At 45.4% G+C, this 27,680-nt stretch overlaps 2 protein-coding genes across 2 annotated transcripts; one reads left to right on the top strand and one right to left on the bottom strand.

Annotated features, from left to right (window-relative positions):
* Nucleotides 1-6,200: 6,200 nt before the first annotated feature.
* LOC125510961 (bZIP transcription factor RISBZ2) lies at nucleotides 6,201-10,892 on the top strand. Its single transcript, XM_048676246.2, has 6 exons — nucleotides 6,201-6,806; nucleotides 8,536-8,629; nucleotides 9,084-9,282; nucleotides 9,876-9,951; nucleotides 10,041-10,166; nucleotides 10,367-10,892. The coding sequence occupies exons 1-6, from the start codon at nucleotides 6,477-6,479 to the stop codon at nucleotides 10,718-10,720; spliced, it is 1,179 nt and encodes a 392-aa protein (XP_048532203.2). The 5' UTR covers nucleotides 6,201-6,476; the 3' UTR covers nucleotides 10,721-10,892.
* Nucleotides 10,893-11,388: 496 nt separating this feature from the next.
* On the bottom strand, nucleotides 11,389-23,102 carry LOC125510960 (uncharacterized). Its single transcript, XM_048676244.2, has 17 exons — nucleotides 22,699-23,102; nucleotides 21,601-21,703; nucleotides 21,424-21,493; nucleotides 21,293-21,331; nucleotides 21,076-21,193; nucleotides 20,928-20,985; nucleotides 20,778-20,842; nucleotides 20,678-20,684; nucleotides 20,531-20,591; nucleotides 19,813-19,872; nucleotides 19,707-19,726; nucleotides 19,553-19,618; nucleotides 13,946-14,113; nucleotides 13,607-13,864; nucleotides 13,137-13,349; nucleotides 12,143-12,414; nucleotides 11,389-11,955 (listed from the first exon to the last, which is right to left on the bottom strand). Exons 1-17 carry the CDS (start codon nucleotides 22,794-22,796, stop codon nucleotides 11,814-11,816), a joined length of 1,818 nt encoding a protein of 605 aa, XP_048532201.1. The 5' UTR covers nucleotides 22,797-23,102; the 3' UTR covers nucleotides 11,389-11,813.
* Between the last annotated feature and the right edge of the window lie 4,578 nt (nucleotides 23,103-27,680).

Below are 27,680 nucleotides of genomic sequence, written 5' to 3'. Positions count from 1 at the left end.
GCATTCTCCCTCCTTATGTAAACCTTGTAAAATAAGAGAGAATAACCATAAGTATTGTGACATAAAGTGAAATAACAGTCCATGATGCAATAAATGTCGATATAAAAGCATGATGCAAAATGGTCGTATCATAGACGTCGGGGTTGTCTACGAAATTTAGCAAAATTAAACTCATAAGACATCCCCTAGACCAATAGTAACAACATCCTTTTTGCAGTCTATTTGGGCATTAACAGTATTCAAGAAGGGTCTACCAAATATAATGGGACAAAAGTCATCTTGTGGGGAACCAAGAACAAGAAAATCAGCAGGATGTTTAACTTTCCCACACAAAACTTCAACATCTCCAACAATCCCAACTGGTGAAATAGTGTCTCTATTGGCAAGCTTAATTGTAACATCAATTTCCTCTATCTCAGCAGGTGCAATATCATGCATAATTTATTTGTATAAGGAATGAGGTACTGCATTTGCACTAGCACCCATATCACATAAGCCATGATAGCAATGATCTCCTATTTTAACAGAAATAACATGCATGCCTACAACAGGTCTATGTTTATTTTTAGTATCAGGTCTAGCAATTCTAGCAGCTTCATCCCAGAAGTAAATAGCATGCCCATCAATGTTATCGTCCAAGAGATCTTTAACCATAGAAACACTAGGTTCAACTTTAATTTGCTCAGAGGGTGTAGGTGTTCTAGTATTGCTCTTACGAACCACAGTTGAAGCTTTAGCATGATCCTTTATTCTAGCAGGGAAAGGTGGTTTCTCAATAAAAGCAGTAACAACAGGATCATTATAAGTGATAGTCTTTTCTTCAACTTTAATAGGTGCAACTACTTTTACTTTAATGGGAGGATTATATTAAACCACTTCTCCTTAGGGAGATCAACATGAGTAGCAAAGGATTCACAGAAAGAAGCTACTATCTCAGAGTCAAGTCCATATTTAGAGCTAAATTCACGGAAAGCATCGGTATCCATAAAAGATTTAACACAATCAAACTTAGGTGTTATACCTGACTCCTTACCTTCGTCGAGATCCCAATCTTCAGAGTTGCGTTTAATTATTTCCAATAAATCCCATTTGAATTCAATAGTATTCATCATAAAGATCCATTACAAGAAGTATCGAGCATGGAGCGATTATCGAGAGAAAGCCGAGCATAATTTTTTTGAATAATAATTTCTCTTGAGAGCTCATGATTGGGGCATGAATATAACATTGACTTAAGCCTCCCCCAAGCTTGAGCGATGCTTTCTCCTTCGCGAGGCCAAATATTATATAGATAATTACGATCACGATGAACAAGATGCATAGGATAAAACTTCTGATGAAATTCCAATTTCAATCGGTTGTAGTTCCATGGTCCCATATCATCACATAGCCTAAACCATGTCAATGCCTTTCCCTTCAAAGATAAAGGGAAGACCTTCTTCTTGATAACATCCTCGGGCATACCTACAAGCTTAAATAATCCACAAACTTCATCCACATAGATTAGGTGCAAATCGGGATGTAATGTTCCATCACCTGTGAAAGGATTAGCTAGCAGTTTCTCTATCATACCCAAAGGAATTTCAAAGCAAACATTTTCAGTAGGTTCAGTAGGTTGAGGAGCAACTCTTTGCTCTACTGGTCGTGGTGAAGATACCCCGAACAAGCCCCTCAAAGGATTATATTCCATAGTAACAAGTGACAGTAAATTTCAGCACACTATATAAATTTTTCCTTACCAAATTCCACCTACCAAAGGCGCTTCACTCCCCGGCAACGGCGCCACAAAAGAGTCTTGATGACCCACAAGTGTAGGGGATCTATCGTAGCCTTTTCGATAAGTAAGAGTGTCGAACCCAACGAGGAGCAGAAGGAAATGATAAGCAATTTTCAGCAAGGTATTCTCTGCAAGCACTAAAATTATCAGTAACAGATAGTTTTGTGATAAGGTAATTTATAACGGGTAACAAGTAATAAAAGTAAATAAGGTGCGGCAAGATGGACCAATCCTTTTTGTAGCAAAGGACAAGTCTGGACAAACTCTTATATAAAGGAAAGCACTCCCGAGGACACATGGGAATTATCATCAAGCTAGTTTTCATCACGATCATATGATTCGCGTTCGGTACTTTGATAATTTGATATGTGGTTGGACCGGTGCTTGGGTACTGTCCTTCCTTGGACAAGCATCCCACTTATGATTAACCCCTATTGCAAGCATCCGCAACTACAACAGAAGTATTAAGGTAAACCTAACCATAGCATGAAACATATGGATCTAAATCAGCCCCTTACGAAGCAATGCATAAACTAGGGTTTAAGCTTCTGTCACTCTAGCAACCCATCGTCTGCTTATTACTTCCCAATGCCTTCCTCTAGGCCCAAACAATGGAGAAGTGTCATGTAGTCGGCGTTCACATGACACTACTAGAGGGGAGACAGCATACATCTCATCAAAATATTGAACGAATACCAAATTCACATGACTACCTATAGCAAGACTTCTCCCATGTCCTCAGGAACAAATGGAACTACTCACAAAGCATATTCATGTTCATAATCAGAGGGGTATTAATATGCATAATGGATCTGAACATATGATCTTCCACCATGTAAACCAACTAGCATCAACTACAAGGAGTAATCAACACTACTAGCAACCCACAGGTACCAATCTGAGGTTTTGATACAAAGATTGGATACAAGAGATGAACTAGGGTTTGAGATAAGATGGTGTTGGTGAAGATGTTGATGGATATTGACCCCCTCCCGATGAGAGGATCGATGGTGATGGTTTCCCCCTCCCGGAGGGAAGTTTCCCCGGCATAACAGCTCCGCCGGAGCCCTAGATTGGTTCCGCCAAGGTTCCGCCTCGTGGCGGCGGAGTTTCGTCCCGTGAGATTGCTTATGATTTTTTCCTCGACGAAAGACTCCATATAGCCAAAGATGGGCATCAGAGGGCTTCCAGGGGGCCCACGAGGCAGGGGGCATGCCCGGGGGGTAGGGCGCGCCCCCACCCTCGTGGATGGTGGGTGGCCCCCCTCTGGTACTTCTTCCATCCAATATTTTTTTATATATTCTGAAACGTGCTCCCGTGAAGTTTCAGGACTTTTGGAGATGTGCAGAATAGGTCTCTAATATTTGCTCTTTTTCCAGCCCAGAATTCCAGCTGCCGGCATTCCCCCTCTTCATGTAAACCTTGTAAAATAAGAGAGAATAGACATAAGTATTGTGACATAATATGTAATAACAGCACATAATGCAATAAATATCAATATAAAAGCATGATGCAAAATGGACGTATCAGGCCGCCTCGCGGAGGAAGTGGTGGTTGGCCTCCACCTCCACCTCCGAGTGGATGGAGTTGAGGATGGCTTGTTGCTCCGCTGCCTCCTCCACCTAGGTGAGCTCGAACTCCGTGAGCGTGTCCTCCATCCCGAATTCGGCATGGACTTGTGTTGGTGCCTCCTCCTCCTCGTCCGACGGTGGCTCCTTCGACACCTCCTACAGCGGTGCCATCAACTCCACCCCCACACTTCCTCCTGCTTCGGCGTATCCACCTCCATGTACGTCGACGCCTCCTCGTCGGGACTATACGTCGTATCCGAAGGCAGACCGACCGCAATGCTATGGCGCAATGCATGGAGCGGGCCTCCGCCATGGCCCGCATCTCCGCCTGGATCTACGCACGTTGCTTCGGCATGAGCAGCCTGTAGTAGATTATCTTGTTGCGGACCATGGCAACGTCGGTGTTGGCGGACCTCTGAAGAGATGAGAATAGTGAGAGGAGTGGGCAGTGGTGGCACAGACGGGAGGAATGAGAATGAGACGGGTTAGGCTTGCCTCACCATCCATTTTAAATAGCCGGACTTGGTCCCTCGGACGGCACGACGAAGTGGCGGCACCATGAATGCGTCCTCCCCTAAAATCAAAGGAGCCGCCCATCGGACCGATAGGTTTCTGCGTGGGTCTCGCTTGCCAGTCCGAGGTTGCATCCGCGTCCAGGTGCGTCCGACAACCCACACATGGGCTGAATATTTGCTATTTAGAAAAAACATGACGCAGATGTTGCACAGCGAAAATGTCATCACAATTCCACACACAATCTTATTCTGAAAGCACACTGCCCTCTTTGAAAAGAAATGAAGAGTCTTGATCGACGGAGAGAAATAAATGCATGGCGTTTGCCTTTTTGGATGAGGGAAAAACAAGGATATCCTTTAAACAGCCAAAGGAGCAATCAAGAAAGAACCATTGCTCGTCATTTTTGTCACATCGATGGTGCAAAAGGTAGATAAGAATGGACCAAGTTGCAGTCGAGCGTGTCATGTCACTGGTCGCCATTAACGTACAGGAGCTCCATCACGCATATGCTGAATTGAAATGAGAGGTGCACCTGCCATCTCCATTTCCTTTGCCCCGAATCAGTAGGAAAATGAAAAAGAAGAGAAAAACATGTATGTGGTGATAGGTGAGCCTGCTATGTCTCCGTGCGATCTATGATGACTTTAGGACATCTACAGCCAAGCGCTTCAAACCCGTCTCAAACGCCCGGGCGAACAGTCTGATCATTGATCGATCACAGAAAAACAACCTAGACGGGCGACTCAAACCAGCCTCAAACGCCCGAAGTAATCGACACCCCTCATATTCAGCCCAAATAGGAGGCAGATATGAGGCAGCCCATGCGTGACTTGGCGCGACTCGGCACCCTGCTCCAGGTCATAGCGGTCCCATCTACAACCACCCAAAGCTTCTTCCTCTCTCATCTCTGCACCCAAATTTAGTCCCACCTCGCCATGCGAGACGGACACCGACCGGCTTAAATAGCCGCGCCAGCGGATGGCGGCAAACTTCTCTGTCTTTGCATAGGTCAATCAATTCTCGTTGTGCGAACGAGGTAGCTTGACACTGGATTGCATTTCATCAATTGATGATTTTCATCGAGTGTTAAGTTCATCTCGTTCATATACCTTGATGGGCCTATTGCAATGAAAGAGTTTTTTATGTTGTTCATTGAATTTTATTATTATCTACATCCAAACGGAGCTATGCAAACATCAATGTTCCATTTGTGAATAGTGACGGTATATCTCCCTAACAAAGGATGCAATGATGATTGAAGCTTATCGCTTCCGGATGACCCGGCTATTTAAGCCGGTCGACTAGCTCCTCATGCGACGAGGTGGGACTAAACATCTAAAACCCGGCTATTTGTTGTTACCACCTGATCAATTCTCGCTAAACAGCCCAGCGGTCCCAACATGATCGACGTGCATGTGCTTTGCATGTATTAGGTGTTTCGGATATAGGGTTTGTGGTTGCAAATGGCCAAATTTAAGGGCCGTCTGGTCATTGTCCGCGGGCACGTTCGAACGCGTCCACGGACATTTGAGAGGCCCAAAATTACGAGTTGCGGTTGTAGATGCTCTTACTTGGTTCATATTTATATGCTTTAAAATTGAGAGAGAAAAAGCGAACTGGGCCTAGCTCACAAGGTTTGATTTTTTCAGTGGAATCAACTCACCAGGATTCAAGTCATAAACTTAGCATTGGTGCCTGTATTTTTCTGAATTTATTTCAGGATTTTCAGCGATTCTCGTTTACCAGGATTCAAGTCAGAGACTTAGCATTGGTGCTTGTATTTTTCTGAATTTATTTCAGGATTTTCAGCGATTCTCGTTTAGTGGGAGGAGACATTCCAGTCAACAATGGAGGCGTCTGTGGTGGCCTGAGCACGACGACTTATCGACTATCTACTACAATTAAGATTTGCCTCGGCTCCGGTAAAAGAAGGGCGACGACAGTGGCGCGCCTTCAACTCGCTCTAATGCTTGTAGTCGTTGCTAAGTGTTTGCTCATCTGGTTGTAATCTTTATTTTTTGTGTTTTTTATAGTACTATTTTGACAGTTTATGAACAGATCAGAAGTCTTTCTGAAAAATAAATAAATCGAAAAGGTAAGATAAGATAACCAAGGCTGCCCGCGCCACCGGCCTTCCAGGAAGCATCGGGAATAATGGGAGTGCAATTTATTTATAAAAAGGGAGGGCAAGAAAAATCAAAAGCTAAGATTCCCAAAAGGAGAAGAATACAAAATGAAAGAGAGAGAACAAATTCATCTTCCAAAAATCGGAAAAGGGGAGGAAATCCGCGCCGCCGCAATACCGCCGCGTGCGCCGGCGCGGAGCCGTGGACTCGTGATCGCCCGCTGAGTCACCATTTTCCCCTTTTACCAACCAGCCAAGCCAGCCACCATCCAATCCCCGCTCCCTGTCTCTCTTCCTCCTCCCTCCCACTACCCGTCTCCCCTCTCCCCTCTGCCCCCAAGCGAGACACACGACACCGACCAGAGGGAGAAAAATTCCCGATCAAACCCTCGAATCCTCCGCGGCCTCGTGGAAATCCCACCCGCCGCAGCCTCGCCCTCCCCGCGCCGCGGTTCCGGATCAGGAAGGTCCCCCGGCGTATTCTCGCATGGAGCGCGTCTTCTCCGTCGAGGAGATCCCCGACCCCTTCTGGGGCCAGCCGTCGCCGCGGCCGGCGGCCGCTGGAGGGGGCGGCGCGGAGGGCGCGATGAACCGGTGCCCGTCCGAGTGGTGCTTCCAGAAGTTCCTCGAGGAGGCCGTGCTCGACAGCCCCGCCGCAGACCCTACCCCGATGGCCGGTGCTAGCGGGGGCGGGGCCGCGCAGGTGAAGCAGACCGCCGCTGCCGCTGCCTCGGGCGCTGTGGTGGACCCGGTGGAGTACAACGCCATGCTCAAGCAGAAGCTCGAGAAGGACCTCGCCGCCGTCGCCATGTGGAGGGTACGACCGTCAGCTCCTACCATCTTATTAGGCGTTTCGAATACTGCGGCGTGCTCCGAAATGTTTAGCCATTTTATTAGATCGGTCATTGTGGTTACCTTATACTACTAGTAATGTGATCTTATGGCGTCTGTGATCTGCAGAGCTCTGCATTGCCTGCTCGGTTCTAGGAATCTGTAGATGGTATATACTACAATACGACTGCTTTGGTCCCCGCCTAGGCTATGATATTGTAGCATCTGCGATCTGGATGGGTTCGGGTAAAATCTGTCTTCATAGTGCATCATCTGTACCCCAAATAACAAAAACAAAGACAAAAACAAAATAGTTTATCCTTATGTGTAGGCATTGGCTAGCATAGAGATCACAGAATGCGTTGCGAGTTTGATGATTCTGTGAATTTCTGACTGTTTGGGCGTCCAATGCGGCCACCATTTTATCACTTTTTGGTGAGTGTTTGGATGCTCAGTTTGAATCCCTGTTGTAAAGCGGATGTGCTTGTGCTTTAGTTGGCTCTTGGCTGATGTCACCTTTATTTGTCTTCTGTCCGTTTCCAGTTTTATGATCAATGAAATTAGCTTATTATGTATATTCTTGGGAATTATATGGGCTTTTGAGTTTTGACTTCAGCACATTAATAATTTGATTTGTTATTTAATCAGAACTTCTCTCCTTGAGTTTCCCCACTAAAGGTGTGTTCTTAAGTTGTTTGTCTTTTCCTATTACTGTTATGATATTGCAACTGTAGCCTTTTCAAAGAAGTAGCCCTAAAACACTCAATCTGTGGGGGGGGGGGGGGGGGGGGGGGGGAGACAGCCCCCTGGGGGATTTTTAGAAGGTGATGAACTCCCTTGAACACGCTCATGTGTGGAGCTGGCACTAGACGTGCCGGTGAGGGGGATTTTGTATGCGAGACCCAGGCTTTGAACCCGGGTCAGCTGCCCCACTATAGGAGGCGTTACCTGGAGCTGGATAATGTGTTCGCTTCAAAGAAATAACCCTATATTTTATTTCATTTTTTGCGAGTGAAAAACTTGTATTACTCAACCAGGAAGTTATTACAATCAGTGAGTGCTAGCTCAACTGCAATTGGCGGCCAGATCCAATCCAAGTCATGGTTCTGCCTTCCATTCTAGCAAAATTTGCTAAACTGTAACTAACCTTATTTTGAGATCGGTTAACATGAGTAATACAAGTTTCACATAGAGACATAAGGTGTCTAATTTCTTTGACAAGAGAAGCATAGATAGATCTATCTCGGTCTCGGCCTTGGATCGTCTTCACAGCTACCAGAGAATCAAGCTCAATGGCTATCAGAGACTCACTTCTCTGAAGAGCAAACGACAAACCCTCCATGCAAGAACTCAGCTCTGCTTCCAACGCTTCACGACATGAGAAAAACTGCCTACAAGCAGAGCAGATGATTTGCCCCTGTACATCACATAGCACCATGCCTGAACCAGCGCCATCCATAGCATAGGATCCGTCACAGTTCAGTTTTACCCATCCAATACTTGGAGGTGTCCATTTTATTACTCTATTATACATTGTTATTATATTTAAAAGGACAAGTAAGTTCACGTGCATTTTTTTCATTTTTAATGCATTTCTGTTATTCTGCTCATTTGTAATACTAGCTCGTGTCATTTTCGTCTGCATTTTCATTTTTTAGTGCATTTCTGTTATTCTGCTCATTTGTAATACTAGCTCATGTCATTTTCGTCCGCAGGCCTCTGGTGCCATGCCTCCAGAACGTTTTGCAGCTAATCCGTCATTGCCAAATGCAGATGTTCAGCATATAGGCACTATTAATCCCATAGGAGGTACTTATCTTCTGGTCACATCTTTGAACTAGTTAGGAACCTGCGGTAGGGAATGAACTACCATGCATACCATATTTGCTTAATGATTCTTAAATCTTTGATTTGTTACATCTTTTTTCTGATTATCATAAACATGGAAATATTCTTTTTGAAACGAACAGTGTTAAGTTGTATTTCTTGGAATTTTGTTAAAACATTTGTTTGCTGGATTGCCTGCTGGCAAGCGTGTTTATGCCCTTTTCCCCAGACCTAGGAGGGCACACTCAGTATCCTGTTTTGAGTTCTCGAAGGAAATCATCCTGTTTTTTCCTTGAGCAGATAGACTTCACACTTTAACTGAGTAGTGTAAACCATAGTTCCCTGGCATCATGCTATGCCATGTTGTGAAACATAAACAGAAAAGCATATTCTGTGATGCTGACATGACATGTCTTGGCTTTTGGACACATATCAGGTAATGTGGTTCCAGTTCAAAACAAGCTAGCTGGTGGCGCAAGTGGGGTATTGGGTCCACAATTGGTACAAAATGCTGATGCCCTTGTAAAGCAAGCCGCTAGCTCTTCTTCGCGGGAGCAGTCAGAAGATGATGATATGGAAGGAGAAGATGAGATCACTGGGAATGGGGCCCCTGCTGATCAAAGACTGCGGAGGAGGTAATCACTTTTACCTGCTTGTAATTATATGCACCATCTTGTTGTCTCATCATGCACGAATGCCCTTTTCCCTCAAGTTAGCCCTTTCTTTAGAATTTCCCCCTTGCTTAGCTCTGTCAGTTTCCAGCAGTATCATCATCTCTTTGCCGAGTAATTTGTATGGGTGTTCATATCTTGGCTATAGACATAGCTCATTGCTTATATGCTTTATGATTGTTCAATGGACAAGTAAAGGTTATTTAAAAAAGGTATCCATATCATATTTGTTAGATGACTTGTCTGATACTGACGGAGTGATTGTATCAAGTAGAATAAAAAAGATATGAATGGTCTGCTTAGTACGGGACTGAAAATGATACCACAGTTAGATGCAAGTATGCACAGCGCCCTAGGCGTATAGATTGCAGAACGGTATTTGGGTCTTTAGTAATGTCAAATTATTGAAGTGTACATCATGGTATGCTGGTTTGCACTTTAGTATGTTTTTATCGTGAATAGTGTAACTCCTGATGTTGTGCTGGGGTCTCTCTCCTCTATGACGCTATTGAGCGTCCACTTCTTGGATATTATGCTAGCTTCTTGACTGGTTCCAGGAAGCAATCCAATCGGGAATCGGCCAGGCGTTCAAGAAGCAGAAAGGCAGCTCACCTGAATGAGCTAGAAGCACAGGTCTGATAATTTGCAATGTTGTTTGTTGATGGACACATGATACTGAAATTTTTGCCTTATGAATTTTTGTTGTGGTTGGCTCGTTACAGGTATCACAGTTAAGAGTTGAGAACTCCTCACTGTTAAGGCGACTTGCTGATGTTAATCAGAAATACAATGGTGCTGCTGTCGACAATAGGGTATTAAAAGCAGATGTTGAAACCTTAAGAGCAAAGGTATGCTCCTTTATTACATGCATTTTGTTCTATGCATCTGTGTCTGTTGGATCGGCTGCTTAGGCTTGTTCGAAATGACATTTCCACCTCAGACTGCACGATACCCAGTTTTTAGAGAAAGAATCTGTTGCCACTGTATCCTATAGTCTCTATGTTGGCCATTGTCTGCTCTGAACATACTTACACACCAAATTTCGCAGGTGAAGATGGCAGAGGACTCAGTGAAGCGGGTGACAGGCATGAGCGCTCTGTTCCCTGCTGGCTCCGACATGTCATCCCTCAGCATGCCCTTCACCGGCTCCCCATCAGAGGCCACCTCTGATGCGGCCGTCCCAGACGACCTCAGCGCTTACTTCTCCACAAGCGAGGCCGGAGGTAACAACGGGTACATGCCTGAGATGGCTTCCTCTGCGCAAGAGGATGACAATTTCCTCAACGAGGCCATGGATACCGGCAAGATGGGCAGACCCGATTCGCTGCATCGTGTAGCGAGCCTGGAGCACCTCCAGAAGAGGATGTGTGGCGGGCCGGCTTCGTCCGGATCAACCTCATAGGAGCAGCCAGCTCCTTGGGGCCACGAAGTCGCATGAAATTATTGTTGGGCAGACATATCTTGGTGGTGGATGTTGATAATCCTATGCTATTTGTTCTTTGGCTGTGACCTCTAGTGGCCTCGTCGCTATGTTCCTGAAACACAACAGATTTAGTAAAACTGTACGTTGTCAATGCTGCCGGGTGATTACTTTGGATGGATGTCGTTTCTGGCAGCCTGCTTTAACATATTTTGTCTTCTTTTTTCCGACAAACAGTAAAAGTGAAAGGAAACATAACTAACATCCTCTCCTGTAGAAACTGCAGTAGCCTGAATCGACTCCATAAAATCTTTATACACGGCATAGAAACTGTTCAATGTTTGAACATTGGCAGGAAACGCACCCTGAACTTGGCAAACGTGGCTGAAGATGGCAGGAACACAAAGACTCATAGGAAATGAAAAAAAAAGCACAAAATCACCAAGAGAATGTTCTCCCACCACCCTACACCGGAGCGGCAATCGTCAAGATTGCCTTGTGCAGGAACCATCAAGAGCAGTTCAGCGAATCAGGATACGGTGCAAGGTTGATTGGAAATGACACTGTAAATGACACTACACAAGTCCCCTTTGGAGATCGGTGCAAGGTTGATTGGAAATGACGCTGTAAATGACACTACACAAGTCCCCTTTGGAGAAATGCCCAAACCAAGGGATTCCATTGCCCATCACGGCAAAAATGTAAGGTCCATCAGTCTGTTCAGAAATTATGCCCACTATGGCTTAACAAAACCAATTCATATATGAGGTTTGTTCGCAAAGCGAACAATAAACAATGAATGAGGCCGTACCTCGTAAGAAAATCCTAGCTACATAAAGCACATAAACATATTCAATGTTACAACAAACGCTAAGCGCAAGCACCAGACGCCAGAACTCCCATCTCTTCATCAGCCAAAACGAATCTGAGACGCAGCACAGGGGTTGCGGCGACCGTCATCAAAAGAAAGCCCATCCAACCGCATGGATGAAAGACGCAAAACTATCCTCTTGTTCTATCTCTTTTGGGGGTGATATTTTGTACCTCCACTTCAGAAACAAACCCATGTATGTGATCAGTCTGATCTAGGGCGACTGGAGTTCTTGTGAGAGTTCTTGTACAGTGGCAGCACCGAGCGGCTGCCACGTTTCCTTCTAGCAAAGCAACGCCAGTAAAAAAGCCAAAACAATAGCAACAAGGCTATGGGGATGGCCCATCTGCAGACACAAAGGGTGGCATATTATTAGAAAAGAAGGCAGCATGCGAGATAATATATGGTTGCTATTGTATATTTATTACTCCCTCTGTCCCAGAATAAGAACGTTTTTGACACTCTGCTAGTGTTAAAAACGTTCTTATATTTTGGGACGGAGGGAGTACATTACATGGGGATGAAAGACCTACCTGTCCAGATCGAGAAGTGGACTGTACACGATGGTTTCCCAGGATGAAACGATTATGTGCCAAGCTGGATTATAGTACAGCGATTCTGCTGACCAGAACATTCTTGTATATGTCTCCAGGAAGATAAACATTACCCATGCAGCAATTTCAAGTAGAAAGAACTTGATCACAAAGCGCCCAAGCACGACCATGACCAGAGCAAAAGTCACCAACCAATTGAAGAGCTTGTTATTGTATTCCTTGATGAAAAGAGCACGAGATTTGAGGAGCATCTGAATGCAATACCAAATTAGAGTGTAGTTAGATAAAGATTATAAGTTTCAAAGAGTTGAAGCAGCCTCTAGATTGACAAGGAAAGCCAGAACATAACAATTTGCAGAATCTGTGATGCGCTGTTATGTTATGATCCAAATTCCCGGAGTTTGTAACTTCCCCCGGTATACTAAAGATTTGCTGGCTGGCGCCTGTAGTTCTTTCCCCTTCGTGTTGGAGGGGTGTTCCACGTTAAATCCTTGTGTCCATGTGTTTGATTTCGTTCTTCATCGTGTTCGATTGCATGTCATATCTCTAATATGCACCATGATTTTGAAGCATGGCATATCGAAAAGCTGGTTCAACGTGTGAGGGTTTAAATGACGGATGCAAAGAGCTGAAGCACAAGTTTTATTTTGGGATGTTTCTCAAGACTTAATGTTATGCATCTAGTTCATTAGTTTGCATGGTTCTTCTGCTATTCAAGGAACCAGTAGCGATGCGATATAAGGTCACAAATATTAGCCTTACCCATGGGAGAAAATGTTACCAATATGGAAATGCCTGAATCTCTAGCATGATAGCTAGATGAGATGAAATATGATACTGGGCAATGAGATGAAATATGATACTGGGCAATGAACGAGTGGTAGAAAGAGTTCAATAATTGACCATAAATGTGCATAGGTGCTGCTGTATCCACTTGTCATGCAAAGTACTATGTTTGGAATAAAAGACAGACCTTTGACATCCTATGATCATATCTTTCCTTTGCAGGCCCCACACATTCCATTACAAAAGTCCGATTGCAGTAAAAAAAACCTGCATTGAACTTTGCCATGGAAGGAAGTTTCAAGACTTGAAGGTGATCCATTTGATCTTCACATTCCGAGAAACGTGCTTCGCAAAGCTTGGACGATTGATACTCATTAGCTAGAAGGAAGTTTTTGTACACCTACAAGGTACACCCTGTAAGTATGTAAATATATTATCTTGAGTGGAAGTTTATTACAAGGCATGTAAGAAATGGCACAAAAAGGAATGCAAAACAACAAAAAGATTTGAGAATCCACATGTAGATCTGTATCACCATAGTACATATCAAAGGAGCATTTTATGATTCATTCTGAAGTGCATCAAAACAATACCATTTGGAGACTACGTGCATTTAAATATCCGTTACATTAGAACAACATAGAACTATTAACGAACCTTTGTAATCTCATCTTCAAGCTTGAGGATTGACTGTACAGCATGATGCTTACCAAAGTGCTGTTTATCAAACAGCAATTTGGCTTCGCCATTCGCCACCTCATGAATTTGCTGCAGTTTCTCTACTGGTACAGGTAGACGTAAGCCCTCCAGTTTTTCCTTATATACCTTCAGACAGCGTTCAAGAATAGCCTTGTTGAAAATTTCAACAAGAGATCCTGTTGATGGAATCTCTCCTTTATTCAAAGCTTCAAGTATCTGAAGCATAAGAGGAACAATTATTCTAAGAAACTAATTTATCAGATTTACGTCAACAGCAACCACATCAAGTATCTTTACCTGCTGTAGAAAGGACACAAATTCCTTTCCATTGAGAGTTTTTCCCTGCACAAATTTAGGTTTAATGATGGATCCAACAACCTGCTTCAATTGCTCTCGCCTTGTAACGTATAACGGCTCAAGCTCTTTGTCCTCCATGTCGCATAGCTTTGTTCTTTGTAGATGAGGCTGTAAATAACACCAGTGCCATTGATTTAAAAATAGGATATCACAAGCAAACTTCAGAAAGAGTTCCTAAAATCAAGTTCTCAATGTAGGTTTTTAGAAGTTGTACCAAAAGCTCAAAACTGAATTTTCCCAAGCAACTTTGCCGAGACCCTCTTGAAAACGGTTTTATTTTTGAAACTGGAGTATGGTGATAAGTTTCACTTTAAATAAATGTTTCGGACCCAAGCTTCTGAAATAACCTTCCACATGACAAATTTCAAAATAGATGTTCAAAATAAAAATTTGAAAATAAGCTTGTAGGAATACTAACTCCGCCTATGTTGTCTCAACATAGCCGGTCCCAAGCCCGGGTAAAGGAGGGTTGTGATAGGCTTGGCGAGCCGACGTAAAAACTCAGCCACACTTATGGAGATGAAACCCCAAAAAAAAAAATCATTGGGGCATAACCCTCTCAGCGACGCACCACATCGAAACCCGGGTGTTGTGTCAAATGGGCAAGGGCCAGGCCGTCACCCCCTCCCCCCCGGTGGCGCGCCGTATCCTCTGGTTTCGAGTCGTTCAACTAGTCGCGACTAGTCGACGAGTCGCTGCTCCAGGTTCGACTCAGACTCTCGACTCGACTCCTGGCATGAGTCGAGCGACTAGTCTCGACTAGTCACGACTAGTCGCTCTTTCTGGGTCGAGCGACTCACTTAAATTGAGCCCAACTGTTATATGTTTTGTTTACAGTATGGGCCGGCCCATCTCCCCTGGAAACCTAGATCGATCATCCCCCACCTCCCCCCGATCCAACCCTCTCCAGCCGCCACCCCTGGTTGCCCCTGCTGCTGTTCTGCTCCTACCCTCCTATGGTGTGCTCCTACCCTCCTTCCCTGCTACTGTTGTTCTCCTCCCCTCCCCTGGTTGCTGCTCCTGCTATTGTGCTCCTCCCCTTGTTGTTGCTGCTGCTGAGCACTTGTGCTCCTCCCCTGGCTGCTGCTTAACTCACGTCGACTCGTCGCCATGTCGACTCATCGACCATGAGTCTAGACTAGTCTAGAGTCGCCCCCCTGAGCGACTCGTCGACTCATCAACTCGAAAACATTGGCCGTATTTTGATCTGGATACGGTGTCAAGTGGGCGAGGATCCGGTTGTCACATGCTTAGTGGCGCGCTACATTGGCGCCCGGATGTAGTGGAAATGAGCAAGGGTCTTCGCATTTGACTCGACGAGTGCAAAGGGTAAGGAAGCTAGCCGAGCCTAGGAGGATCCGCTTAGGTAGCTGGAACGTAGGGTCTCTGACAGGGAAGCTTCGAGAGCTAGTCGATGCAACGGTGAGGAGAAGTGTTGATATCCTTTGCACCCAAGAAACCAAATGGAGGGGGTTAGAAGGCAAAGGAGGTGGAGGATACCGGCTTCAAGCTGTGGTACACGGGGACGTCCGCAAAAAGAAATGGCGCAGGCATCTTGATCAACAAGAGCCTCAAGTATGGAGTGGTAGACGTCAAGAGACGTGGGGACTGGATTACCCTGGTCAAGCTGGTGGTTGGGGACTTAGTTCTCAATGGTATCAGCGTGTATGCCCCGCAAGTAGGCCACAATGAGAACACCAAGAGGAAGTTCTGGGAAGGCCTGGAGGACATGGTTAGGAGTGTACCGACTGGCGAGAAGCTCTTCATAGGAGGAGACCTCAATGGCCACAAGGGTACATCTGACACAGGTTTTGAAGGAGTGCATGGGGGCTTTGGCTATGGCATGAGGAATCAAGGAGAAGATGTCTTGAGCTTTGCTCTAGCCTATGACATGATCGTAGCTAACACCCTCTTTAAAAAGAGAGAATCACATCTGGTGACTTTTAGTAGTGGCCAACAATCTAGCCAAATTGATTTCATCCTCTCGAGAAGAGAAGATAGGCGTGCGTGCCTAGATTGTAAGGTGATACCTAGAGAGAGTGTTGTCCCTTAGCATAAGCTGGTGGCCGCTGACTTCCGCTTTCGGGTCCGTGTCCAGCGGGATAAGTGTGCCAAAGTCGATAGAACGAAGTGGTGGAAGCTCAAGAGGGAGGTAGCTCAGGCGTTCAAGGAGAGGGTCATTAAGGAGGGCACTTGGGAGGGAGGGGATGCGGACAATGTGTAGATGAAGATGGCGACTTGCATTCGTAAGGTGGCCTCGGAGGAGTTTGGAGTGTCCAGGCAAAGGAGAAGCGAAGCTAAGGATACCTGGTGGTGGAATGATGATGTCCACAAGGCGATTAAGGAGAAGAAAGATTGTTTCAGACGCCTATACCTGGATAGGAGTACAGACAACATAGAGAAGTACAAGATGACGAAGAAGGCCGCAAAGCGAGCTGTCAGTGAAGCAAGGGGTCGGGCATATGAGGACCTCTACCAACGGCTAGGCACGAAGGAAGATGAAAGGGACATCTATAAGATGGCCAAGATCCCCGAGAGGAAGACGAGGGATGTTGGCCAAGTCAGATGCATCAAGAACGAAGCAGACCAACTCCTGGTTAAGGACGAGGAGATTAAGCATAGATGGCTGGAGTACTTCGACAAGTTGTTCAATGGGAAGAATGAGAGTTCTACCGTTGAACTGGACGACTCCTTTGATGAGACCAACATGCACAGAGTCTGAGGTCAAGGAGGCTTTAAAAAGGATGAAAGGAGCCAAGGTGATGGGCCCTGATTGTATCCGCATTGAGGTGTGGAAAGGCCTCGGGGACATAGCGATAGTATGGCTAACCAAGCTTTTCAACCTCATTTTTCAGGCAAACAAGATGCCAAAAGAATGGAGACGGAGTATATTAGTACCAATCTTCAAGAACAAGGGGGATGTTCGGAGTTGTATTAATTACCATGGAATCAAGCTGATGAGCCATACAATGAAGCTATGGAAGAAAGTCATTGAGCACCGCTTAAGAAGAATGACAAGCGTGACCACAAATCAGTTTGGTTTCATGCCTGGGAGGTCGACCATGGAAGCCATTTTCTTGGTACGACAACTTATGGAGAGATACAGGGAGCAAAAGGACTTGCATATGGTGTTCATTGACTTGGAGAAGGCCTATGATAAGATATCGCGAAATGTCATGTGGTGAGCCTTGGAAAAACACAAAGTCCGAGCAAAGTACATTACCCTCATCAACATCAAGGACATGTACGATAATGTTGTGACAAGTGTTCGAACAAGTGATGTCGACACTGATGACTTCCCGATTAAGATAGGACTGCATCAGGGGTCAGCTTTGAGCCCTTGTCTTTTTTCCTTGGTGATGGATGAGGTCACTAGGGATATACAAGGAGATATCCCATGGTGTATGCTCTTTGCGGATGATGTGGTGCTAGTTGACGATAGTCGGACGGGGGTAAATAGGAAGTTAGAGTTATGGAGACAAACCTTGGAATCAAAAGGGTAGGCTTAGTAGAACTAAAATCGAGTACATGATGTGCGGTTTCAGTACTACTAGGCGCGAGGAGGTTAGCCTTGATGGGCATGTGGTGCCTCGGAAGGACACCTTTCGATATTTGGGGTCAATGCTGCAAAAGGATGGGGGTATTGATGAAGATGTGAACCATCGAATCAAAGCCAGATGGATGAAGTGGCGCCAAGCTTCTGGCATTCTTTGTGACAAGAGAGTGCCACAAAAGCTAAAAGGCAAGTTCTATAGGATGGCGGTTTGACCCAAAATGTTGTATGGCACTAAGTGTTTGCCGACTATAAGGCGACGTGTTCAACAGTTAGGTGCAGCGGAGATGTGTATGTTGAGATGGATGTGTGGCCACACGAGGAAGGATCAAGTCCGGAATGATGATATACGAGATAGAGTTGGGGTAGCACCAATTGAAGAGAAGCTTGTTCAACATCGTCTGAGATGATTTGGGCATATTCAACGCAGGCCTCCAGAAGCTCCAGTGCATAGCGGACAGCTAAAGCGTGCAGAGAATGTCAAGAGAGGTCGGGGTAGACCGAATTTGACATGGAAGGAGTCCGTAAAGAGAGATCTGAAGGATTGGAGTGTCACCAAAGAACTAGCTATGGACAGGGGTGTGTGGAAGCTTACTATCCATGTGCCTGAACCATGAGTTGGTAGCGAGATCTTATGGGTTTCACCTCTAGCCTACCCAACTTGTTTGGGACTAAAGGCTTTGTTGTTGTAAGCTTGTAGGAATACTCATTAAAAAAGTTAAGTTCTGAAATAATTTATGAGATTTTCCCTCCAGCAAGGTTTACGAGTCGACGAGTCGTTCCGAGGTAGAGTCTATACATGGTACTGTAGTACTCAGCTACTAATACCTAGTGGTAGTATGTAGTATATACTAACGATACAGTATGCAATAAAACCAGCCACTGTCTAAATAATTGAGCCATGCAGTGTTCTGGGCCCAAGTGGGTATGCAATAGGACCAGCCATTGTCTAAATACTAGCCCAGCACCACGCAACCCCCCCCCCCCCAACTGGCCCATTTGGGCCCAAATGGCCAGCCTACTTAGCTCCCAGCCACTGGAACCCTAGCTCCCGACCTCTCCAATCGCCGCCGCCAGCGTAATCACGCACGGGAGCACGCGCGCATGCGACCCGCGCCTCCTGCCGCCTTCCGCCGGTCCCGGCCGCTGCCGCCGGCGAGCCCGCCGACCACTGCCATGCCTCCTTTCCTCTCCTCTCTCTTCCTTCTCTCTTATCTCAAGGCCCCGCGCCCCTATGGGTCACGCCATGGCCGCCGCCTGAGCACGAGCTCCGGCCGGCCGCCGCACCTGGTTGCGCCATCCGCCGTCCCGGTGGTGGGTGGCGGCGGCGGTGGCAAGGCAGTGGGTACTGGCGGCGCCTCGTCCCAGCTAAGGCAGCTCTCTTTTTTGAGTCTCTCGACTCGTATATGTCGACTAGTCCAGACTAGTCGTCGACTAGTCCATCCACGGCTTGACTCGTATTTGTAGTCTACACGAGAAAATGAGTCGACATCCACTCTGCGACTCGTAGACTAGTCGAGCGACTAGTCTAGACTAGTCGTTCGACTCGTAATCGTTGCCCTCCAGTGATGCATTTATAAAGACAAGTTAACAAAATGGACCTAGAAAAATACTAAGTCTCTAGATGTGTTTAGAATGACTTCTATAAAAAAAAGTTGAAGCTAAATTTTTTTAAAGGTAGTGCCAGAGCCATGAGTTGGTTGCGAGATCTTATGGGTTTCACCTCTAGCCTACCCCAACTTGTTTGGGACTAAAGGCTTTGTTGTTGTTGTTGTAGTTCAGGAATACGGTTTTAGCATATTTTTTGCAACTACATTCCAGAAGAGGAACTTTGCAAGCAATCATTCAAAGAATTTGTGCTCTCAACTGTATTTTCTGATGGGAGGTTTTATATGAGAAAATAAGCTTCATAAACAAGAATAGAAGATCTTTAAGCTAGCTAATGGCTATCTTAACTAAAGTTTGATCCTAGGTCAAATTTAGCATAAATGCACCTGGGGCAAGCTAAAAGCAGTGCTGTTGTTTCCCATAATTGCCAAAGAATCTCTGATTTGATTGACCTAAAAACACATTAGGAAAAAGAAACTGTATGAGAGTTCTGATTTCGATATCTTTTGTAAGATATTGTAGACTCATAAATAACTGTACCTCGTCAATATATTTGTTCCCTGAAGAAATAGATACAACAAAAAAGCATGTCAGTTGTACTATACGTAATAACTTTCTCTGCTAAAACATCATTAATTGGACTGACCATTATCATTAGGTACCCGCTGGAGGGCTTCATTGACCATTTGCTGAACTGATTTTCCTTCTGCTCAAAAAATTTAGTATTGTGAGAGGACATTTCTATCTGATAATACAATAGTAAGCAAAATATCAGATACTTGAGACAGATGGTAAGGAAAGTGCATAACTCACGTGATTATTTTGACTAACACTAGCGCCACATCATCTAATACGCAGCAGAATGTTAACAACTTCAATAAAAAACATTGATACCACCACAGTGGTAAATAACCCTAAATGACATATCAATATGTTGTCACAAAATTTTACTGGATATATCGAAAGGCTCAACTGATCAACTCTACTTAGATTGTACAGTCTCACCATAAGTCAAGTACAATGTATTGTTTGTCCAAATTAAACCTACACAATCTCATAAACAGGCAAGCCTATTGGGATACAGGAAGGAAATGAATGATATGTTATTACTCATAGTGCAATAACTGATGTTGCATGAATAACAGCCCACAGTTTTCTGTTCTATCAATTCTGTCTAACAAACTGGTGTAAGCTATGCTTGTTGAACCCTATTAACATGTTGCTAAAATGGTCATATACTTGTATGTGGTTTATCACATGCTATACAGAATAATGGCCATTAGTCATATATACTTGTTAGGTTCAGACACTAGCTCTATTTTTCTCGTCATACTCACAGAACAACTATTTAATAGGTAACTTACGCAGGAAATCCCTCTGGATAAGCCAGAGAAGCTTTGCTGGCTCAAAGGCAATCTCTTCCCCCTGATGCAATTCAGAACAAGAAGCTCTGTTAATAGTTATACATATTCCTATTATGCTGATATAGATTCAAGAAAAGTGAATATTACCTTCACTCTGCTCGCCACAATTAGCAAACGAAATTTCAAGGGAAAATGTCAGTGTTAGAAAAGATTAAATTGCAAATAAGAACAGAAAGAGAAAACAAACCTTCCATAGAATTCTTCGGCTATTTCAACAGCAAATGAGAGCCTCGATATATCAGCTTCACGCACCTGCAATGTGCAGAGTCGCGATAAAATAAAATAACATGCGCCACAGAGAGAGAGAGAGAGAGAGAGAGAGAGAGAGAGAGAGAACCGTCTCAGGAAGGTTATAGATAAGCACAGAACTTAAGACTGTTGCCAACGCAAATATCCTGCCCAAAGAAAAACAATCCAACACGGTATGATTTTCAGTCCTAGAAAAAGATCAGAAAAAGGCATACAGCACACATCTGAGCACAAACCTATCGTCGTATACATTGGACTTTCCAACACTCTCAAATCCTTCTGTGTCAAGATAAAGGACAGATACTTTGGTGCCATCAACATCCATCTCAACAGGTTTACCCCAAATCCATATACCTGCAATAAGAGAACAGGTATGATCATAAGTTTATAAACTTCCCTCAGCAAATGGACAATACAGCTACAAGAACATGATTTCGCAACAAAAAAAGTCACCTTTCGTTTTAGTATCCCGCATATGGCCAACTCCAAAACCTGCCTCATCAAGTTTATTAATTTATTGTTAGTCCTGGAATGCATCTCATCAAATCCATGGCTAATACTAGGAGGAGCCAAGCAGCATCTACCTTTATCACATGATAAGGAGAGAAGTTGGTTCAGAAGAAAAGACTTTCCAGATCGATATGGACCAATGACCTGTGTTGGCCAAACAATTCAGCAGACATAAGATGGTGCTTTGGCTTTTTTCAAAAATGAAAATTGAGGAAGGATATAAGATCTTCCAAATAATAATCCAAACTTACACCAACAATAGCGATAGGATTTTCGATCCTCCGGATGGCCTCAAGACCTTGTTCCGACAGACGGAGTTTAGTGTGGCCATAATCTGGCTCCACAATTGGAAACCTGCACAGGCGTACCTGGTTAATACTCAACAGGTATCCAATTCGATAGAAGTCTAGCAGATGATGAGCACAGCTATGTTTTTCATCATTTTACAGAATGTTCACAAGCATATTCGTAAATGAAGTTGTCTGCTTCAGGGTTCAATTACTAAGAAAGAAGCCTATCCAGTGCTCCCAATGAAACCTTCAGTGTGGTTCCACACTCAATACCATACAAATTGTGGGTGACTGGGTGTTCAGTGTATCATCATCTAAGAAGAATCATCGTTCCATAAAAGAAAAAAAAAGGATGACCTTCTAACTAATCTAGCAATGTCCGATGGAGACTACAAGATATCAGGACCTAATGCTTCACATCACTAAAAACTGGAAGCAGAGAAGTAAACGAAACAAGGAGAACTATTCATCAATAATCAGCTCTGAAGCAAGCATAATTCATCAAATCAGCCAATGTCGAACCGAAGCTCAATTTTGAGCTCAGCTCCAAAGTTGCAACAGTTGCAACTATTCACAAGTATCAGTAACAAAAAGACCTTGCCCAGGTAGTGTAGCAGCCACATCTTAGCTTCCATGCACAAGTGACGATGTACCAACCACATATTATTCCTCGACATCTCACCTAACTTTGTATCTAATGAATGGAAACATGAGAAGCACATGACCTGAAACAAGGTGGGGACTGAAGAACAAAGAGACAGCAAACAGAATTAGCATTGCAGGAAACGCGGAGCGCTTTCCCATTCTTACTCTAGGACACCGTAACATCCCGTTGTGTTGCGTGTATCAGCAAAAGCATTGACGGTTCCACCAATAAGCGCAAGCAAACACGCATAACGAGCTAGCATTAGACGCAACGTCGCATTGTGCAATCCAACGCAAAATAATCAGCTCGACACCCCCTGGGCGCAGCACAGTCAACGCAATCGACAGCACCGACAGACAGAGCAAGCGAGCGAGCAGGCAGGGAAAAACAGGGCGCAGGAGAGCGGGACTCACGCGCGCTCGAGCTCGTCGGGATCGGGATCTCCGGCAGCGGCCGCGGCGAGCCAGAGCAGCGCCACCGCGCAGATCCCCGGGGCCCACCGGCGCCCCATCCCCGCCTCCCGGCCGGCCTCAGATCTCCGCGCGCGCGCCCCAATGCGGAGCTCCAATGGCCCGCGGGAGCGGGGGGGCGCCGCCGTCAGCTGGACCCCGTCAAGCCGGCTCCGCGCGGCCCGGGACGGGATCCAAGAATGGGCGGAGCCGGAGCTAGCGGGCGGTGGGGATCTGATCCGGGGCTCTCGGCGCACGGGGGGGTGGTAGCGTCGGCGAGGGGGAACTGGTTGGTGGGGGTGACGACGACGAGGTCGCTGGCTGGCTCGATCGAGGCGAGGGGGGAGGTGGAAGATTTTCGGGGAGAGGGAAGGAAATCAAATGTGATTAATGCCGTCGTTATTAACCCCGCTTGTTTAAGGCGCGCTCGCTGTCTATTGATGCCTCGTGCGCGTGACGTTTCTTTTTCCGGGGCCCGCGCGTCGGGGGCGTCGCGAGCACGGCTCCGACGACCTCGCGGCACGTTGCGCCGGGCGGGCCCGCGCGGCAGTGACCCTGTAGTAACACGGGGTGCCTGTTAGAGATTCCGGCACGTTCGGTTGACTTGTCTGCCTGATGCAGATAAAAGATGCTACGTGCCCCCCTCCCGTTAAAGGAAAATTGTCGCGTGCCTCTACAAAAAATTTTTTAACACGATACAATCGAAATCGTTCAGAGTACAAAACTTCTGATCTCTACTCCTAATGACGAGTTGGTGAATAGTCTCCGCGATTTATTTTTGTTGGTTTTTTTCGTCTCTCCTCCCACCACTCCTCCCACCCTGGTCCATCGGTTCATTTTTCTCTCCATTCTTTATTACAACCAAAACTTTCCTGACGTATAACAAATTACGAATCTAATTTCCTTAAATTATACAAATCAATCGATTCCTTTTATTGATTCAATTTATTTTAGAAAACAAATAACAGGTTTTCAGAAAACAAATAATACATTCTAATCTAACTTCCTAACTTATCTAAATCAATCGATTTTCTCTTATTAGTGAAATTTGTTTTAGGAAACAAATAACAGACACGTCACAACTTTCCTCCCAATAAATAGGTTCTTAACATTTGCAAACTTTCCTAATCAGACACGTCACAAACGGGCAGGTACTGATATCACGTTACCAAACAATAAAACCCTATTTGCATAGAAATCAGTTTAAAAATCCTAACTTTCCTAATTTTTTACCTTTCCTTGATAACAACCAATATTTTCTATGTTTTCCACCTATTGAAGGAAATCACCCCTCCATCGATATTATCATTTTTTGGTCTCCGAGTTATGATTTTTTTTTTGCGATTCTTTCCAATTGTGACCTCTCCTTCCACTCCGGCTCCTTCTCGCATAAACACCTCCACCACAGCCAGGTGACACCACCCCAGACCTCCTGCCTCTCCACACCTTCTCCGCCACCTCCTTCTCGTACTCCATTAACAATCCCTCCGCCACATTTGCCCACAGCGGTGTCGAGGGCATGGCGCAGCAGCGTACCAGCGGTAGAGCAGCGCATAGCAGCAGGAAGCAGCACGCAGCACGCGAGGCGAGCGGCCGACGATGGAGGACAGAGATGCGGCTGGCGTGGCTGAGGGGGCGGTCGGCAGAAGATGGCCACGATTGGAGGCGGCACGAGGCAAGGGCGCGACAGCGGGGCGAGCGAAGGGGTAGGCGGCAGCAGACGGGGCGAACGCAGCCAGCGAGAGTGTGTGGCGCGGCCAGGGTATGTGTCGCGTGGGGCACAGTGTTGCGGTGGCTGCGGCGAGCGTGACGGCAGCGGCGGGCGCTACCGACGCGATGTAGCACGGGCGTGGCATGGAGAGGGAGTGGCCCCGCGGGCGTGGAAGAAGAGCGGCAGGCTCGGGCATGGGCGTGCATAGGAGCGGGCATGTGCCACGGGGTCAATCCGAGGAGCTCGGTGGCTACCCCTGCAATGTCCATGGCGGATGGCGGTTCTCGACCACGGCGAAATACCTAACGAGAGCAAACGAGAGGGGAAACAGGGGAAAGGCAAGAGGAGATCATGGCGGTGTCAATGGCGCCCTAGGGGAAGACATGAGAGCTCGGGGCGACGCGGATCGAACGGCAATGTCGCGGTGCCCAAGGTTGAGGAAGACGGCAGCGACGTCGATGCGGGGGTGCTGGACTTGATCTCGTTGGCGCAGACGAAGTAGCGAAGGCGTTCGGAGCTCCTCGACAAGCTCCTAGCCCGCAGGGAGGGTAGTGGCCGTGTGGACGGGGTCGGTCATGGTGGCTGTGGCATCTAACGTCGTCCAGATCGACGGGGTCGAGCGAGCGAGGAGGAGAAGTGGATTTGAGAGGGGGCGTCGAGGAGGAGTGGGGCCATGGGGGCAGGGAAGGCAGGGCGTCACCCTTATCCATTCCCCTTCGATGCCAGCGAGGTGGTACGGCAGGAGCCCGGCTCTGTAGCGACGCGGCTCGGGGAACAGGAGAAGACGACCGCGCGGGGACTGGACCACTGAGCCGGTTCGGTGGAAAGGCCCGGGGGGCAGGGCGAATCCCCTTTTCAACTTTATTACATCGTCCTTTTGGTTTTTCAATGTATTCTAATCTGTTTCTCCTTTTTAACACCGTTTTCAATTTATTCTTATCAACTAAATGATCTCTACTCCTAATGTCTTAGTTGGTAGTCTCCGTTCCGGGTTTATTTTCGTTCCATCTTCCCTGTTTTTTTCGTCCTCCCTCCCACCTCCCAATTTCTTGTAGGTGCTTCTCAAGCTGGAGGACAACATATTAGTCAAGACATTATGGATCCTCATTGATGTTTATCTCTCGTCTGCACTTATTTTGTTTGCTCCAATTCTATATATTCTCATGAGTAGATGAGGTGTAAGCATGTGCAATGTAGTTCCTTTTTCTACATATGGTGATTGATTTCTTCTTTGGTAACCCAACTAACGGATGGTAATCAATCTTCAAATATCAAAACCAAACGTACAAGACAACAATCAATTCACGTATCACAATCAGATTCTTCTTTGGTACCCAGCTTAACTCACGGATAGTAATCGATCTTCAAACAAAGGAAACAATCACCATCGTTTACCTCTCGTCAATGTTACATGAAAATAACGCTGAGAATTTAGATGTATTGTTTGTCATGGAGCTGTGGCTAGCCGATTACATGAAATTAATTCCCTCAGTTGTGGTGGCAAATATAATACACATAATCCATATTGTTATGCACTAGCGCGTGTGCGTGTGAAATAGATGGATTATGGTCCCATACCTAATAAGATGGATATGTGTGTGTTAGAGAGAGCGCGAGAGAGAAGGGGGGAGGGGGGAGAGAGTGAGGAAGAGGGAGGGAGAGGGTGTGTGTGTGAGAATTTGATGGTAAAAAAGGTCGTCAATGTCACTTAATATGTACGAGAATATTAAATGTAATATTAACATAATTGATATTGAACTCTTAAAGTTAATGTGGCCCCGTTTCAACGCACAAGTGTTCTTCTAGTAAAAGTAGTTTTAGACGGGTACGAGAAGTTCTCGAATCAGTTTTTTTTTCAATGCACTCCGCCCTATGGCTCCCCAAAAATCAAGTAGAACATAATACGAAGAAGTTTATTGACCGTGAAGCTATCACAAATGCTTAACTAAATCATCACGGAGTTGTTCATGACCTACGCGGTTTTCCATCCGATGCATTTCAACAAATTTCTGGAGTCGTCCTTCATCCCTCTACGGCTAAGCATGTGCTATATAAATTTGTTCCTCTCATTCTCATAGTTTCCCGCTCGTTCTTTATGATCGTGGTATGCAAGAGCACACACACGGTCATGATGCGCCACAAATCATTTGGTGTCAAAATCGTGCAGGATCACTCACAATGGCAAAGCGAGCCTGTAGAACCTCAAATGCCCGATCATCATCCTTTATACGTGCTTACTTATTGACATCTCGCAAAATAAATATTCTTGGTACCTTGAGGGTTTGATATTGTCTTCACAAAGGTAGATCATGAGGATATATGCCATCAGCAAGATAGTAGCCCATGTTGTATTGACATCCACTGACTTTTAAATTAATTGGTGGTGCCTCTCCAACATAAAAGCCTTGAAAATTGAGGATGTCTTTGCAAAACATTCAGGTCACTGTGAGATCCTGGCGATCCAATATGAATGCCACATCCAGAGGTCCACAACTTCTAGAATTATGGTTGTATCTTTACAATTTTTCGAATTGTCCATGTGATGTTGCAGGACTATTCACCCACTTCTGATGCATTTAAGCAATCACTACCAAAAAAACACTTCCGTGATGATACGTGTTTGTCACAGTAGGTCATGTTTTCTGTCATGCATGTACATCCATGACGATTTTATGACGGAACCAAGATAGGCATACTTGTGCTGTCGTAGAAGTGTTCCATGACAATATCAAAATTATCATCACGGAAGTGTTCACTTCCATGACGATAAATGACGCGTCATGGAAGTGTTTGTCTTCAAGGGTAACCGACACGTCGCATCCACCGTAACGGGTCGCCGTTAAGCTATCGGGTCCGGTTTTGGATCCGATAACCCGTTAACTAAAGGAAATATGCCCCTAGAGGCAATAATAAAGTTGTTATTTATATTTCCTTATATCATGATAAATGTTTATTATTCATGCTAGAATTGTATTAACCGAAAACTTAGTACATGTGTGAATACATAGACAAAATGAGTGTCACTAGTATGCCTCTACTTGACTAGCTCGTTAATCAAAGATGGTTAAGTTTCCTAGCCATGGACAAGAGTTGTCATTTGATGAACGGGATCACATCATTAGAGAATGATGTGATTGACTTGACACATCCGTTAGCTTAGCACTTTGATCGTTTAGTTTATTGCTATTGCTTTCTCCATAACTTATACATGTTCCTATGACTATGAGATTATGCA

Source organism: Triticum urartu, chromosome 5A (genome assembly GCF_056163025.1).
Source record: "Triticum urartu cultivar PI428250 chromosome 5A, HENAU_Tu73, whole genome shotgun sequence".
Lineage (NCBI taxonomy): Eukaryota > Viridiplantae > Streptophyta > Magnoliopsida > Poales > Poaceae > Triticum > Triticum urartu.
The sequence above is the reverse complement of the archived record's forward strand: the minus strand, read 5'-3'. Positions and strand labels throughout refer to the sequence as shown.